We start from the raw sequence: 16,477 nt of genomic DNA on the forward strand, positions 1-16,477 counted from the left end.
ACTAGATAATCACTAACAGAAAATGCAATTACAGTACAAACAAGATAGTTTTACTAACAAATATCCACAGCAATTTATTGTTACTGCAAATAGTTATATTTAATTAAACAAGAGAACAACAGAAATGGTAGTTTACAAACATAATTTTCTAATAAGGTACAAGATGGGCTGATACTAGCAATTGGAAAGTTATATTTCAATGTTTCATTTTTTTTATTTTTGGAAAAAACACAGTGATATTAAATGCTTCATATGATAGGGATGAATTGAATATGTATGCATTTGGTGAAATAATGTTCTTATAATACTCACTGGTCCCTGATGAGCATGGCCCAGCTTCATCTTCCACTGCACGTTGGAATACACTTGACGTCTTCTAAGCTCCTAGTCCTTCAAATATAAAACAATTTTTGTTTTTAATGAAAATAATGAAAATAAAAGTAATGCACCCCTTCATGTATTAATAACAAAGTTTATCATAAAACTAAGTTAACTCAAAGGCTAAAATTCTTGGTGTCATTTGTTTAATTTAAAATGGACTTTTTCAACCAATTTACCTATTTGTCATGAATTTACTTACGCAACGTTCATACTTTAATAAGTTTTTCATATTTATTTTTCATTCACCAAAAATTTAACATAAAAATAAGGCCCCTGTCACTTACCTCTTTCATCTATCTTGAACGTCATGCAAGTGCTACCATCTGTGTAATAAACGAAGCAAAATGATCTAGTATTTAACAACAATATTAAAAAATGTATATATTATCATATAAAAGATATTTTGCTCAACTACACATAGCTTTGGCACCCCATTTTAACAATATTACAAAGTGAGTAATGAATTGATAGAAATTTATTAACATGCTATTTTTAATACAAAAGCTCTCGCCATTCACCATCATGTAATTAACCAAGATGAAGAGCATAATCTACATTAATTGTTTACCTATTGGCATCTTGCCCAGTTCAATTATGTTGATTGAAGCACCCTCTGGAGCTAAGAAAATAAAGCCATACATATAATTTTAAAACATTTAACAGTTTATAATTAACATTCACACATCACTTTTAACATGGACTGAAAACAATACCAACAAACAGACTAAGGTGAGTTATGATGAATCTTTAATAACATACTTTTCTAATGCACTTAAAAATGATATGTATTTCATTCTGGTCATAAATTAATAGTATCTTTGTTAAACATTACCTTCATTGAAGAATGAATACCAAAGCATAATGCCAAAAAAAATGATATTATAATAATAAAAATTGACAAATGGTATTATATTCTATATAACTTGTACAAACCATCAGTGTCAATTGCATTGGGGACCCCTGCCACAGAGGTGGAATCCCCAAAATGCTGAAGGAGAATCCCCTCCGGAATGGTGAACTCTTTCACCCGGGGCCCTCCACCAGTGCCTTGCCTCCTCATCTCATCATTTTTTGTCTTTGCTATAGTTATATTGAGAAGAAACTGTGTAATTTAAGAGTCCAAAATAAACATAAGGAGCAAAAAGGAGCAAAAGTTACACCAATGTTTGATTTAATGCTTTTTTTAGCAATTTTCATGTATCTTGATTTGCACAGTATGTACATTAAGTATGCTGGACCGGTGATAATAGCAATGTACCAGATAGTTATTAATATAACAATTTTGAAAATTTCATAAAATTCCTCAATATATATAATATAATTATTGATTTTTCAACAACATTATTACATGTACATAATAGGCTTACAATATAATCATGAACCTACATATATAACAAAAAATCAATTACAAATTTCAGCTAATTTTTACACAGTAACTATGATGTTTCACTTTTCATGTGAAATACAATAAATGTGGAACATTTTATCTTCATTACATAAGAAGCAGCAAGAAAAATAAGACAGGAGTACATCTCTTAAATTTCACTTACTTTTGTCTTTCATGTTATAGTATTTTTTCTTCACCTCTGAACCTGCGCGCTTATAGGTGGAAAATTGGCTGAAATGAATGGAATGCAATTAGGTACATTTTTTAAAATCAGAAATTGAGTCTAAGAAATGATTTGTTTATTCCTCAAAACATTTTTCCACATTGCAATCTACATTTCATGTGTGTTTGACACAAACAATTTTGTTGATGAATGAATTTGTAGAAATACATCATTAATGAAAAATGACACAATATGGGTTTAGTTGAATATTTTGGAATATTTGAAACCGGGTAGCACAATATTTTTACCATAGTGAAGCATAATAACTTTATATTATGGTAAATATTTTGTGCTCAAATCATCTACTGCTTTTTATATTTATGTCACATATTATTTAACATTCTGTTCGTTTTTAAACATTGCACAAATTAAAAATTTTATTATAATCAATAATTAAAAAACAAAATAATGAATTAACTGTACAAATATTCCTTCTGCTAGAATTTCCAAAATTTGGAAAATTGATAACACCAAAAGTACAAACCAGTTTAGAACATTTGCCACGGCTTCCCAGCCTCTCCTTCGAACCTCTCCAATTTTGAGTGCGCCACAACCGGTCATTGGGCCGAACAGGACATCATAGTTTTTAATTATTTCCTGGGCTATTACAGTTTCCTCCTGTTCGGACCAACGATTTCTACTAGTAGTAACGTTAGCGTTGTTGTCCGCCATCTTGTATGTTGTGACAGAAGACACGTAAACGGTTCCGAGTTTTATATGCGTTAACGAAAATGCCGTGTACCAAGGTCGCTTACATCAATAACAAATAATTCTTAGTAAAGAACGCTAAAAATAGCGTTGGTGAATACCGATAAAGAATCGACCTAAGAACGTTCTTAGAAAAGTAAAGAATAAAGAATTTTCTTTATTCTTTATTCTCAAGTAAAGAATTGTTGGTGAATAACGGATGTGTAAAGGGATTTCAGAGCATTTAAGAATTTAAGAATTTACCGGTTAAGCCGTAATTATTTTCTAGCTTGGACCATAACTTATGTCGATTGATTCGGTCAAAGGCTTTAGAAAAGTCCACGTATGCGACAAAAGTATCTTTCTTGCTTTTCTTTCGCGCAATATTTGTAAGAAAGGACAGCTGATTGATGGAACTTCTTTGTGGGCTTAATCCGTTTTTAGTGTCGGATGGAATATTATTATTTTGTACCCATTTTGTAAGTCTATTGTTAAGCACAGAACAATACGCTTGTATATAGCTGATGTTACCGTTATTCCTCTGTAATTATTTGGATATCTTTTGTCGGAATTACTACATTTAAGAGTTGGGGTAATACGTCCGTATTGCAATGTTGAAGATACACTACAAAACAAACATTGAAAAGACTGTGTAAAAAGTATATCGTGAGCTTATTATTTAAAGTTTCCTCTGGTATTCCGTCATATCCGGGACTTTGTTTTTATTTAGTGATTTAACTGCTTTCAAAATCTCTAATATGTCTATTTCGTTATTTAGTGTATGTTTTCCAACAGCAAGTGGTGATCTAGCTTCGAATGTGCTATACGTTTCTGTCGTCGGTATGTTATAAAGTGTTTCAAACGACCTTTTCCATTTATCAAGCAAATGTGGTGGTAAGGTTGATATTGTACCATCCTCAAGAATAACTTCCATTGGAATTAATTTGTTTCGCTCTTTTCCAATGCCGAAATTTCCTTTCTCTTTCCAGAAATCGTTTCTGTTTGTGTTGTTACATGCTTTAAGCAAGTTTTGTTGTTCTTCATACCAATAGTTTCGTTTTCGTCTCTGTACCGATTTGTCAAACTGGTAACGTTTCTGAACGTATGCTGTTTTAAGTCTTTGTCTTTGAGAATTATTTTCGCATTTTAGCCACATTTTTTTCACTTATGCGAAAATCGGACCACTCCGACGTCAATTCATTGTGCCACCAAGATTTGCTAACTCGTCCTCTTTTTATCCCCCGCCAGAGGCGGAGTGATATTGTTTGGGCGTTATCCGTCCGTCCGTCCGGCTGTCCGTCCGTCCGGCACTTTTCTCTCCGGAGCCATATCTTGGAAGTTCTTTGGTGGATTTCATTTAAACTTGGTATGAGTATATATATGCTTAAGAGGATGATGCACGCTAAATGGCATTGTACACCATCTGTTAAAAACAGACTTATGGCCCTTTGTATCTTGAAAAAATGCTTTTTAGTGTCCGGAGCCATATCTTGGAAGTTCTTTGGCGGATTTCATTGAAACTTGGTATGAGTATATATATGCATAAGAGGATGATGCACGCCAAATGGCATTGAACACCATCTGTTAAAACAGACTTATGGCCCTTTGTATCTTGAAAAAATGCTTTTTACTATAGGCACTTTTGTGTCCGGAGCCATATCTTGGAAGTGCTTTGGCGGATTTCAATTAAACTTGGTATGAGTATATATATGCATTGGCGGAGGGATATTGTTTTGGCGTTGTCCGTCCGGCTGTCCGTCCGTCCGTCCGTCCATCCGTCCGTCTTCCTTTGTCTTAGTTTTGTGTTATTGTCCTCCGTCCGTCCATCTATCATTATGTTCATCCGTCCAATTTGCACCCATCCTAAATCAAAGTGATTTTTTCTCAATTGTTCATATATAACGTCGTTATTCATAAATTCCTCTGGTATATTTCGTCGGTCGTATTTAATGTTTGGTGCATTGGGTTGTATGTCCCTTTTCGATATTTCACTTGGGGTGTTTTCCTCCGCGGTTGTGAAAGTTATTTACCACTGTAGGAGTGTGCTTATGTCGAGACTTTCCTGTATTAACTCTGTCGCTCTTATAGCTTTAAAGTCTCTGAATCGGTGTAAATGCTCATATGATACCAAGCAGTAGTCAACAACTGAACAACCTTTAGTCGAGATGCTTGTGTAGTCATTATTTATACAGTTTCTACCGTTCAGGATACACAGATTTGCACTAAGGAGAAAGTAAATGAATGCTTCACAATAGGGTGATGTTTGAAAGTCAATCATCTGTCTTTGTGGTAGTTTGTCTACACCAGCGATAAAGTCCTCACTCGTGCCAACACGTATATTGAAATCACCGAAAATATTGATAATTGAGTTATGTTGATAAACGTTTATATTTTCTAGTAACGAATCAAGAAACTCGTATATATCCAAACATCGTCTATGCAAATGTCTTCTATTTTGCCCGTACCACGTATATCCGTCAATATTTAACACTTGTTCATTTTTTAAATGTGTTTCTGCTATACCAATTATATCAAGGTTTAGGTGTGATATACAGCTTTTACGAATTTGGTAGTTATCGGTTGTTTCATTCCCACTGAATCCGTTTGGATTCCAAAACCCGCATGACACCTAATAGTGGTTGTAGTTGTTATGGTAAAGGAGTTGGTAGCGGTTTCTGTAGTTACGACTTCCGTCGTCCTTGTGCTCCTGGTAACGACGGCTTTTTCCGGTATGTGTATTCCAAGCACGCGTACTGTGTTGGCTACGTGGTGGCTGCGGGTCGCGTTTATGTGTGTAGTCCTCGTTTGTGCGGTGTCCACCGGTCGTGGTTTGATGTCGACTCTCGTGTCTTTCTAATCTGGTGCTCATAGGTTGCGGACGCAACCTATGAGAGTGGTTTACTTCCTGCCATTCGTTTCTGCTGTGGGTAGCACAAGCGTCAGATTTTTGGACTAAACGATTTCTCTTGACAATAATTTATCAATCCCAATAACATTTACCAGAGTCTTAAGGTTTGCGATTGCGTTTCTGTCCTCCACTGGTAAGTCGTGTTCTATGTAAACATTTTTGTATTCTGCAGACATTTTGAGGTTTGTTTTATTCTTTTAGAAATAAGTATCAGAACAGCATACCCAATATTAATCATTTTAATACATATCTTCAGAATAGGCTCAAAATTGAGGAGATAATTGCTTTTTATAAAGATCAGACAGAAACTTTTAGAACAATTTGCAACAGTTTTTTTAACATAAATCATTAAAATTGTAGTCTTACAATACATTTTTATGCTACGATATATTTGTCGAATTGTTTATAATTCTGTTTATTGCTACTTACTTGTGTAATACTTTCGACAGATATGTGTGTGGTATTTTTTTTATTTTTTTGTACTTCTATAACTTCTTGCGTGTGATGTATTATATATTGTTTATTGGGAGATATATATATATATATATATATTTCTCAGTGACAATTTTTTGTAATTCACAAGTTACGGACCATTTATTAAAAAGAAACTCATTTTTCATTTAATAATACTAATTAAAGATTAATTTGTTATCCCTTAATTTTGAAATAAAACAAAAAAACAAGAACGACATTTTCAATGTATGTTTTCTGGGATGTCAATACACTGAAAGTAATTTTAACTGATGTTTTATCTGATTGATAGATGTCTTTAAATCAAACGCATCCAAGATAGAAACAAAATGCTTACGAAGATACAGAGAATTGTAATAATAGTCGTTTGTTAAATGTCAACCGAGTGAAATACTTGTTTAAATTTTGATTGCAAATACCAAACCTCAGTTCTTATTGAAATGTTTTACATGTGACTTTTATTTTCCTAGCAACATGTATGGTGACTGGCGGAACCAACGATGGAGTGACACAACTTGTCGGAGACGCTGTATCTGTTTTCAACGAAGATCTTGATAGCGTTGATGATTATTGTCCAACAATTGGAATCGTCTGTGTGGACCACATACAGAATAAAGATGCATTAAAGGTAACATGCTATCGTTAATCATATTAAGTAGGCTTAACATTTATAAAACTTAATTCCCTCGAGTTTTAATGAAGTGCAGGAAATAATTAGTTCTTGCAAATACAAGTGACACTTTCAACGAAAAAAGGTAACGCGACCTGTGGCGTATATAACAGTAACCAACTGAAAAAACCCTGAGATGACCGACATCAATCAACATCGCAAAAACCGCGGGCATTATAACGGATACACTATAAGACGTGCATTGACGACATGAATTCAATACTCCTCATATCTTAAGTTAGCAACATTGGTATTAATGAATGTGGAGTATAGAGTATTAATCGCGAATCAATTAGTATTGAGAAAAAACAACAACAACTTAGCATCAGGACATATGCACAAGTTGCTTTAATTGTCACGGATAATTTAGTTTTGTGCGCAAAAATAGAACTCTTCACTGTTTTGATAGATTGTTTCTTTATAACATTCCTTCAAGGTACATACTCACAAAAACATATTGAGTTCTTAGCTTGACCAGCAATGCAGGCGTTATGGAACATAATCACAATTTAGTTTGAGTGTTAACGCCCGCCTGTCTGTTATAAAAGATAAGCGCGTTATTACCTTTAAAAGGTAACAACATTGGAATGGAAAATTCAAAGCATTGAGTTTATAAACCGTTTGATCGACGCGTCGATCCTTACACTAAGCCCTTTTTAAATCACTTACATGCATGTACATACATCATAACACGGTATACACATTATAAAGAAATAAACTTTAATTTGATTTAATAGCAAATAAATAATTCCATTGGTTTAATTTGCACTAGAGCAACATAATAACAATTTTCTGAGGCACGATGCAAATATCAACCAAATTCGTGTATGTTTACAAGTTTTGAGAGAGGAGCATATAGAATAACACCAGATAATTGTAATGAATCTCAGGAAGAAACCATTTTGCAGGGTGTAAAAAGCATAATAACATAATTCGCTTGTATATGCAAATGCTACAATGCACACACCATATTGTTATATTAGAAAGTAATCATAATTACTGATTAATGTTAAATTAGCCTTTTTTTAAACATCAATTGTTTTTAATTACCATTATATACATGTACATAATACATTATATTGTTTATTTGTGTGCTTTTCTTCTGTTGAATAACAATTCTATACAAACATACACGTGCTATGTAGTCTTCTATAGTTTTTTTTAAATATTTTATCAATTTGTATTATTTCCAATCATAATGTACAATACGTTTCGGTTCAATGAATAAACACAAACCATTCGAATCCGCACCGTTCGTTTAACAGCCGATGTTCTTCACATTTAAAGCACACGGCCACTGTAAATCCGACGTCAACAAAATATGAAGATGTCTTTCGTTATCATAAAATAATTCAATATGACAAAGATGGTCGTTTTGGTAACGTCTTAGGGCACTCATATGTTTTGTGTCTAATAAGGAGACTTCTGGGACTTCTAAGAAATATTACACGACCCAGTCTTTCATCAATCATTATTTATATATGTGCATTAAATCAACATAGCACATAAGATAGTAAGAAATGCAAAGAGAATGACGAATATCATTAACAGACACGTATACATTGGATTGTGACATTAAATAGTTTACGGTCCATGCAAAATGCAATTATTGCATATTGTCTACGCAAATTAAGTTAAAGAGGATATGTTTGACTTATAGTTATGAAACCTTTTTAATAGAAAGATGTAAATGAATTAGGAATATACAGTTTCAATGTCAGCATAACATTTGCTAATACAGCGAACAACACAAATAATATGACGAATAAGCAGAAGAAACTTTAAAGTAAAAGAACATATATACCATAACTATAATGACTATTGATCGACCTTTAGAAGTGTATTTCTTCCCTAGGCTATCCGGGTTCAATCGCCGCTCTCGGCGCATGTGAGCTTGGTTGTTGGTCACTAAACCGGACAGGCGTAGTTTCCTCCGGGTACCCCCTCATCACAAGTCTGTTCCAACATTAATTATCTCACTACAAACCAAATACCTGGAAATTTAAGTTATGATTCACTGCTCATCTTTACGTTCATGACTCAGTAAGTTAATTATTGTACTGTATGTTTGCTATTTGACGGATGGCAGCATACTTGTTTAGGTATTTATATGGTTGTCTTGATTACAGCCTTGGGAACTGACCAGAGGAGCGTTCGGCATTGACTCAGATGGTGAGCTGTTTACCGTCGATAAAAGCGGTGAAAGGTAATTAACAGAAGTAGTTCTATAGAAATAGTAATGGTAGTAGTAATAGTAGTAGTACTATTAAAAGTATTCAGTGTAGTTGCATTATTATATTTCAATTCAATTTAATGCAATGCATTGTGCATTGCTATGTGGCCGCCGGCCCTTGCAAGTACAAATAACATAGCATTGTCACACACTTCAATACACATATACGCAAACATACATAGGTAATGGTACAGCTATTGGTGATTAACTGAAATAACATAATACAAATAACATCGCATAGTAACATACTACGAATAACATCACATAGACACATACAGGCACCTATATTAATAATAAACTGCTATTCAGTAACGCATTTCTTCTTTCAGAAGCATATTACAAGAACATAGCATTAATCCTGATCACCTTTTCTTCCCGGTAACTTACGATTTTATTAAATTAAGTTGTAGTAGCGGGTGTATAGTACTTGATGTGTATATACATTTCACGAATATCTAAGTATGTTGTGCATATAAGAAGAAAATGAAATTCATTATCAATATCACTTTTGCAATGTCGATATGCAATGCAATGCCCTGTCGATATTCAAATAGCGGCCAGTTTCAATCATGAGCGTATCGGAAGAAATTCGAAAACATACATATGCGTTTCGAAATTTACGAATTATTAAAATATTTAAATATAACTTAAATTCAAGTTACTTTTAAATCCATTGTATTTTTTAGTTGTGAAGAACTATAACACGTTTCTATCTACTGCTGTACAAAAATATCTTTTAATCGTTGAGCATAATTTAGCAAAAAGACTGGTTTATTCACAACAGCTTGTTGTTCCCACACATAGCCAAACCCAATGGATTGCAAGTGATTTCGTAATGAGGTGCCACAGTTTGCGTGTCCGAAGCCAAAAAAGCATTTCAACATTGTATAGAACATTTTTATAAGACGGGAATATGGTGTTTCAAGTATTTGTAACCAGTATTTTATAACTCTCATAGATGAATAAATATGTACTGGATATATACCACAATCACCTATAATAGCATTATTACATGAGTACATTGGTGCTGCCATAAATCTATTACAATCATATGTGCATACGCTGTCTACAACTTCAAAAGATTTTAGCCCCAATATTTCCGATTCATATAATATAGATAATCAAGATATGTTTCTTTCTGCCATTTTAAACATAGACAGCCTAGAAGAAAAAATGAACACCTACATAATTAAATCCTTGCACACATTCCAATAGTAAATTATTTAAATACCATTTTTCATTCAATGCAGGTCGACCACCATTTTTGAAACCGAGCTTAATGCACTTATTTACCCTGTTTTCTAATATAATGATCATGTGTGTTCTTTTAAGGTGGTTCTGATTCGCTCACTCTACAGAGGATTTTTGATCGTTTGTTATAATAAGGACGCCCAAGAGCTTTGGAACGTATATTTAATAAAAGTTCGGGTTGCTTCCGCACCAATGAATAGTTCATGCATGGGCAGTTTATTCCGGTCTCTCTGTCTATAATAATACCTTATTTTTGTAACCTTCCTTACAACAAGACATCTACATAAACATTTATGTTATCGGGAACAACATCCAAATTAACTGATATTCGCGAATTTGATCTGTATTATCTCTTCAAAATAAAATAATGTCATTGTTGATTTTTAATTTTACTACTTTTGTTTTTAAGTCGCTCATAGCATTTGTTTCAATAATAATTCTTTAGCCGAGTCATGAATTAGGTTTTGCAAACGTAAAGAAAACTTGGTCAATATGAAAAGAAGAAACAATCAACATTCTTTTCAAAAGGAATGAGGAACTAGTTCCCCATGCCTTATTCAAACCAAAGAAGCAGCTGTTGCTTGGTAACTAAATGATCTAATAGTATCATATTGATACGAAAGATACATCAGTTAAAATTGTATGTCAAAAAACTCGAAAACATTTCCTTTATGAATTATCGCAACCGTTTGTGTTTCTTCTTCGCGCTGGAATACGGTTTTTTTCACAGTACAGTACACTGGTATTTCAAACTTCGAATACTAACGTCACATCAATCATATATGAAACCCATACAATAATAATACATTTATTACTTATATCAAAACAGCATTTTATTACATTACTACTAATTTGTTTGCATTTATACTCCAGTTCTCTTTCCGCGAAAAAATAAGGAAAAAGGAACCAATTTATCGTGGATGAGTATCGGTGTTTTAAATTGAAAATAATATTGAGTCAACTCGGTAAAACCGTCCAGTCTACTTGAGGCACATTAGTAGCTGCTTCCGGTACAGCTCACAGTGACGGTGACGTGTTAAACTCGAATTGCAACCTAAATAATGAATTACTTAACGTTAAAGAACAGCATGCGATATGTAAACATGCCTAGTTTTCAGCCTGTCTGAAGACTTAACCAAAAGTAAGGGTGAGTTAAAAAAATTAGACCTGTATGTGTTGGAAATATCTTACGTTGTTAATGCTTTACTGAGATCTATTTGGTAATATCAATGATTTTAATTTATCACAATTTCAATCATAATACAGTACATTGTTTTGAATATACATTAACAGTGCACTACATTGTTATATAGATAAATCAATAGATGCCACGGAAGAACTTTTCGATTTCGATTCTAAATTTAGCAGTATGTACTGGGAAAATATTCACTTTATAAACCGACTGAAATATAAGAGCATATGTCTTGTCGTTTCAACGTTTTTTTTAACTAGAACTGTAGGATACTTCTTGATTTGAAAATACTTTGTTCCTGAATGTTGATCTTTCAAAGATTTATTGGCTCGATTTCTTGATTCATGCTGCTTTTAATTAACCCATATATTTCTCAAAGCGCACCAATGAAGAACATCAATAAGTTTAACTGATATTCTTGCCAAACTATAGGATTAAACATTTCACTTGTAACTCACAATACCATACCATTCACGCAATGATTTTCATGTATGCATCAACATATTCGTTCTGACACATTTTTACTCTCTTTTATATATTAATAATCATGTTTCTTCAAACTGAATAATGAACATGCATGTTCAACCATTAGTAACAACTTAACATATACCAAAGTGTACCATATAACTAATTACTTTCATTGATTTGTGTTATAAAAATCAGGGTCAAATGCCTGTCCTGTGGGAGAGAGGGCACAAGTGTCGCGGCTTGGGGCCGTGTAGTGAACAGACATCATTACATTTAAAGGACGGTCATTGCTTGATTGATTGATTAATCGAATGATTGATTAATTGATTGATTGAGTAAGTAATTAATGCATTCATAAATTCATTCATTTTGCATACATCGAGTCATTCATTCATCTACTTAAAAAAAGACCTTTACGATGATCAATCTCAAAACAAACGCATGTATGCTTTTGTTTGTAAATTCGAGTGTCTATATGGCCTTCTGTGTTTACCACGATCGCAACAGTAAAATGTTCGTTGATTGTGACAATAATGATTTGTCGATACTATAACTTACGTGTTAATAACATGGTCGTATTTAAAAACATGATACTAATGATAGCAACGCCTGCATTTACGCAATCGTATACCGTACCAGCAGAAGCAAAGCATTGGTGAAAATTAAAAACCGGCTTAAGTTTCAGAAATATATGCACACATGCAGTGTGGACCTTGTGTATTACATACAAATAAGCCAGCTCGTCTTACGATCGCAGCACGTCAATTAGTGTAGTGGATGTATACAAACATGATTCATTAAGCCTTTGTGAATAGTTTCAAAGATTTTATATTGACTCTCTCACAGATTTTACTACGTTTAGAAGCATGTCATTAAGTGCCCCTTATGCTCCGCCGTCTGTAGAACCTATACAGCCTTGCCGTCATTGCATATGTTTTCAGTAAATCATCTGAAAATGGTAACTTACATATTTTGTATTCGATTTGGAATCAGCTGCGAGCACGAACAAAACACAACTCAAGTTTGATGTATTTGTATATCGAAATATGTGTCATAAACCATTCCTGTTTTTTTATGAACATTGCACTTCCTTGTTTGCGGCTGAATAAGTAATAAGGGTTTGCATTTTTCTGATTGCAACCGAATACGGAACTGAATTGTCAAAACTTAAGTGATACCTACTAATGTAACAAACTCTACCACATTTTTATGTAAACCATTACGTAGGTTGTACTACATTTTCTTTATCAATAAACCAGTTCCTGTTTCGCTGCTGAATAAGATACCAAATATTACAGACGGTTGACGCAGTGTATTAACAAGCTTGTCAAAACTACTCGTGTTTTGAAGTCGCAAAGAATCATTTGTGTTTTTTTTTGTTAATGAGTTAATTATGAATTTAATGTTGTGGAAATAAATTAACGGCAAAAAAGGCACATCCGGTCTAGGTCCATCAGAATGTATAGACGAATCTGAAATAATGTTAACACTAAATAGGTCCACCGATGTAGTCCAGGGGAAAACGAGCATGACAGATACTAATTAAATAAATAAGCCACTGTGCAAGTTTCATTATAATGTGTCTTATCAGCCGAATTCAGTCAATGGGCGCACTCAAACAGGTATTTATACGTCCGCGGCGACCAATCACCGCTTTTAAATGAGAATCCTAGCGCTCTATAGGTGTCGGAGGAATAAATATGACAATAATGAATAAACAATTATAGTTTTCTTATTTTCTACTTATAAAGTAAACCTAGAAAGAAATCGTGTCGACCTATTGTAAAGTTCGTCTACAACATTCTCATGCGGTGGCCGTATGGTGTCTGTGTAAGACATGCGACTAACTGAAGTAAAGTACACTTTGCCCGCACAGTAGTTGTACGTCGCCCGTATTTACATCAGTGATGGCGATAATGTCTGAACCGGCGAAATTGCGATCGAGGAAAATCGAACTTAAGCCGTACGTCCGACGCACGTTTTCCACAAAAACCATAACGCACGTTTGACGTCAGGTCGGGGCAACAATGTTGTAACCATTTGTATAGACATGTTTTGACAAATGCCCATTTAAATCAGCGGAAGGGACAGAACATCCAGAGAATTAAGCTAATAAAATAGCCCTAAATGAACTAACCAGAATGTGAATAAGGTTGTACATATTTAAATACGGACATGTTCTACCTTTTGTTATTATAATTATTACAATCGCCGATTATACATGTATATGATACTATTTTTATTAACTTTAATTTTAAATCCCGTGCCGTAAATGAACATAAAATAAAAAAATACAATAATACCAAAAATAGATAATTTGAATGTGTTTCTACAACCTTGAACATGGTATTACAAATATATTTTAATTGTATTACTTTCCTCTTTGAATGTACAAGTTATATACATTATTCATTTGTTTCGAACCAATGCGGACAATAAAAAAAACTGTAAACGTGTATTGTGAAGTATACAGTTTTTTAAACGAATAATTTGTCATTCATTTGATGTCGAAATGATATTGTACGTTGCCGTGCAAATATTCACTGGATTTAAGATAAAGCATTTCGCTCTAAGTATATTAGTATACGCAACTTTGTACTGAATAGTATAACGGCTTTGTAATTGTCTTATTTCCTACGAACTTATAGTGCACTTTGAAGATATTTATTAATCAAATACGTTTTACTAGCACATTTATCAAATTACGTTATAATTTTAATGCATTATCCTCTTCGGCTTGAGACCAATTAATACGCTAAAACAAGCATCGCGCCATTTACGTAGTGTTTAATAAGATGAAGAACATATCTACGTAGACGTTGTAGTTTAAAGCTGCTGTTGTTATTCTTGCTTTTGTAGTAGAATTTATTGCAGTTTGAGTTAAAATAGAAGTTTGTCATGACAATGCTTATAGTCTAGTAGGAACGGAGGTCCACGGGGCATGATTAGAAGTTTTTTTTCTAATATGCTGATGATGTTCTAAATTCTCTAGGGTGAAAGAAAATTGTTGTTCCCAAGAAAAAAGTGTTCCCACGGGGTCTAAATCCAAAATGGCCGCCAAGATGGCCGATCAAAAACCTTGAAAATACCGTTTTTTCGGAAATGACACAAACAACATATATTTTCTTCAATTTCGGTAAGCTTTTCAATTTCAGCAATTAAGAATATATTATTCTTATTAAACAAATTCATTTTTTTATGAAATTTTTTACAGTTTATGAAAAAATGACTTAATATATGAAAAAAGGTATAAAAAACACATGTGTTTTTGCTTATGACATGTTTCAATTTGTACCTGAAAAGCAGTTTAGATACAATTATCATCCTTACTACATAAATGCACACCTATGAGACTTAGGAAGATAATTATATTATATTTCATGTGGATATTACCAATAATTGTGATATATAAGACAAGAAAAGTGGGTGGGGTAAATGACAAATATGAAGAAAAACTGCCTAATGTGCATGCTGGTATATTTTGAGATATACTAGCCTTTTTTAACTTGTTATGTTTATGAATGTGGGTCTTATTTGATACTTATACGTGCATGATTATTGTTTTCAACATAAAATACATTTCTCTTACAGATAATAGTAAAAAATCAAGAAAAAAAGATCATCTATCAACAAAGGGCACTTAAATCTCTCACATTAAGCACTAGTAAAAACGTGGGCACAAGATGCATGATTGGAAAGTCTTAATTAAATATGTTGATGATGTTTTACATTGCCTTGGGTATAAGAAAACCTTTGTTCCAACGAAAACTTTTGTTCACATGGGGTCTTTATCCAAGATGGCCGTCAAGATGGCCGCCCAAAAACCTAAACAATACCTTGTTTTCACAAATAACACAAACAACATGTAATGTCCACGTCTTTGGTCAGGTTTTTTTAAATTTAAGCCATTGATAACATATAAATCTAATAAAACAAATAAGTTTTTTTTGTGTGTGAAATTGAATACATTTAATTAAAAACATTATTTAATACACGAACGATCTTTACAAAAAAACATTTGTGTTTGGCTAAAGGCCTGTTTAAATTTGTACCGAAAAAGCAGGATAGATGTAATTATAAGTGGAAACTACATTTATACACAACAACGAGATTTATGAACAGTATGATATATTATTTAATGTCAATATGATCTATAATTGTGGTATATAAGGCAAATAAAATGGGTGGGGTAAACAATATGAAGACAAAATGCCCAATCTACATGTTGATATATTTTAGATATACTAAATTTGTTGTCTTCATGTATGTGGATTTTTTACAATGATGAATGCATGTATAGTGTATGTAATTAGAATATATATTACACAAAATCATTACAGAATAGTTTATGTAGAAATATGGAAAACAGATCATATGTGAACAGAGGGAACGTATTAACATCTCTCACGTTGAAACACAGACAGAAGTAAAAAGGGGGAGAGGGTTAAGCGCTAACATCGTTTACTAAAACATTTTATACATTTCATAATACACTTTTGTGAAAAAAAAAACTCAAAAAGACAAAAACCGAATCAAAGTATATATGTATAAACCAGCATAAATAAATTCACTTCTACCCAAGTGTCAAAAAGTTGTGTTGTGCATT

The 16,477-nt window shown here is 33.1% G+C and overlaps 1 protein-coding gene and 1 long non-coding RNA gene across 2 annotated transcripts in view; one reads left to right on the plus strand and one right to left on the minus strand.

Moving 5' to 3' along the window:
* The window catches only part of LOC127835653 (E3 ubiquitin-protein ligase mib1-like), an 83,436-nt gene that overhangs the window by 33,859 nt on the left and 33,100 nt on the right, over window positions 1-16,477 (plus strand). The window contains exons 9-10 of the mRNA XM_052362091.1: window positions 6,528-6,685; window positions 8,857-8,933. Of these exons, the coding sequence (XP_052218051.1) occupies window positions 6,528-6,685; window positions 8,857-8,933 (235 nt within the window). The remainder of the gene's footprint in view (window positions 1-6,527; window positions 6,686-8,856; window positions 8,934-16,477) is intronic.
* Window positions 1,432-2,632, minus strand: LOC127834016 (uncharacterized). Its single transcript, XR_008027764.1, has 3 exons — window positions 2,476-2,632; window positions 1,932-1,999; window positions 1,432-1,461 (listed from the first exon to the last, which is right to left on the minus strand). It is a non-coding gene; the product is annotated as an uncharacterized LOC127834016 (long non-coding RNA).

The sequence above is a fragment of the Dreissena polymorpha genome, chromosome 6 (genome assembly GCF_020536995.1).
Source record: "Dreissena polymorpha isolate Duluth1 chromosome 6, UMN_Dpol_1.0, whole genome shotgun sequence".
NCBI classification, from domain to species: Eukaryota; Metazoa; Mollusca; class Bivalvia; order Myida; family Dreissenidae; genus Dreissena; species Dreissena polymorpha.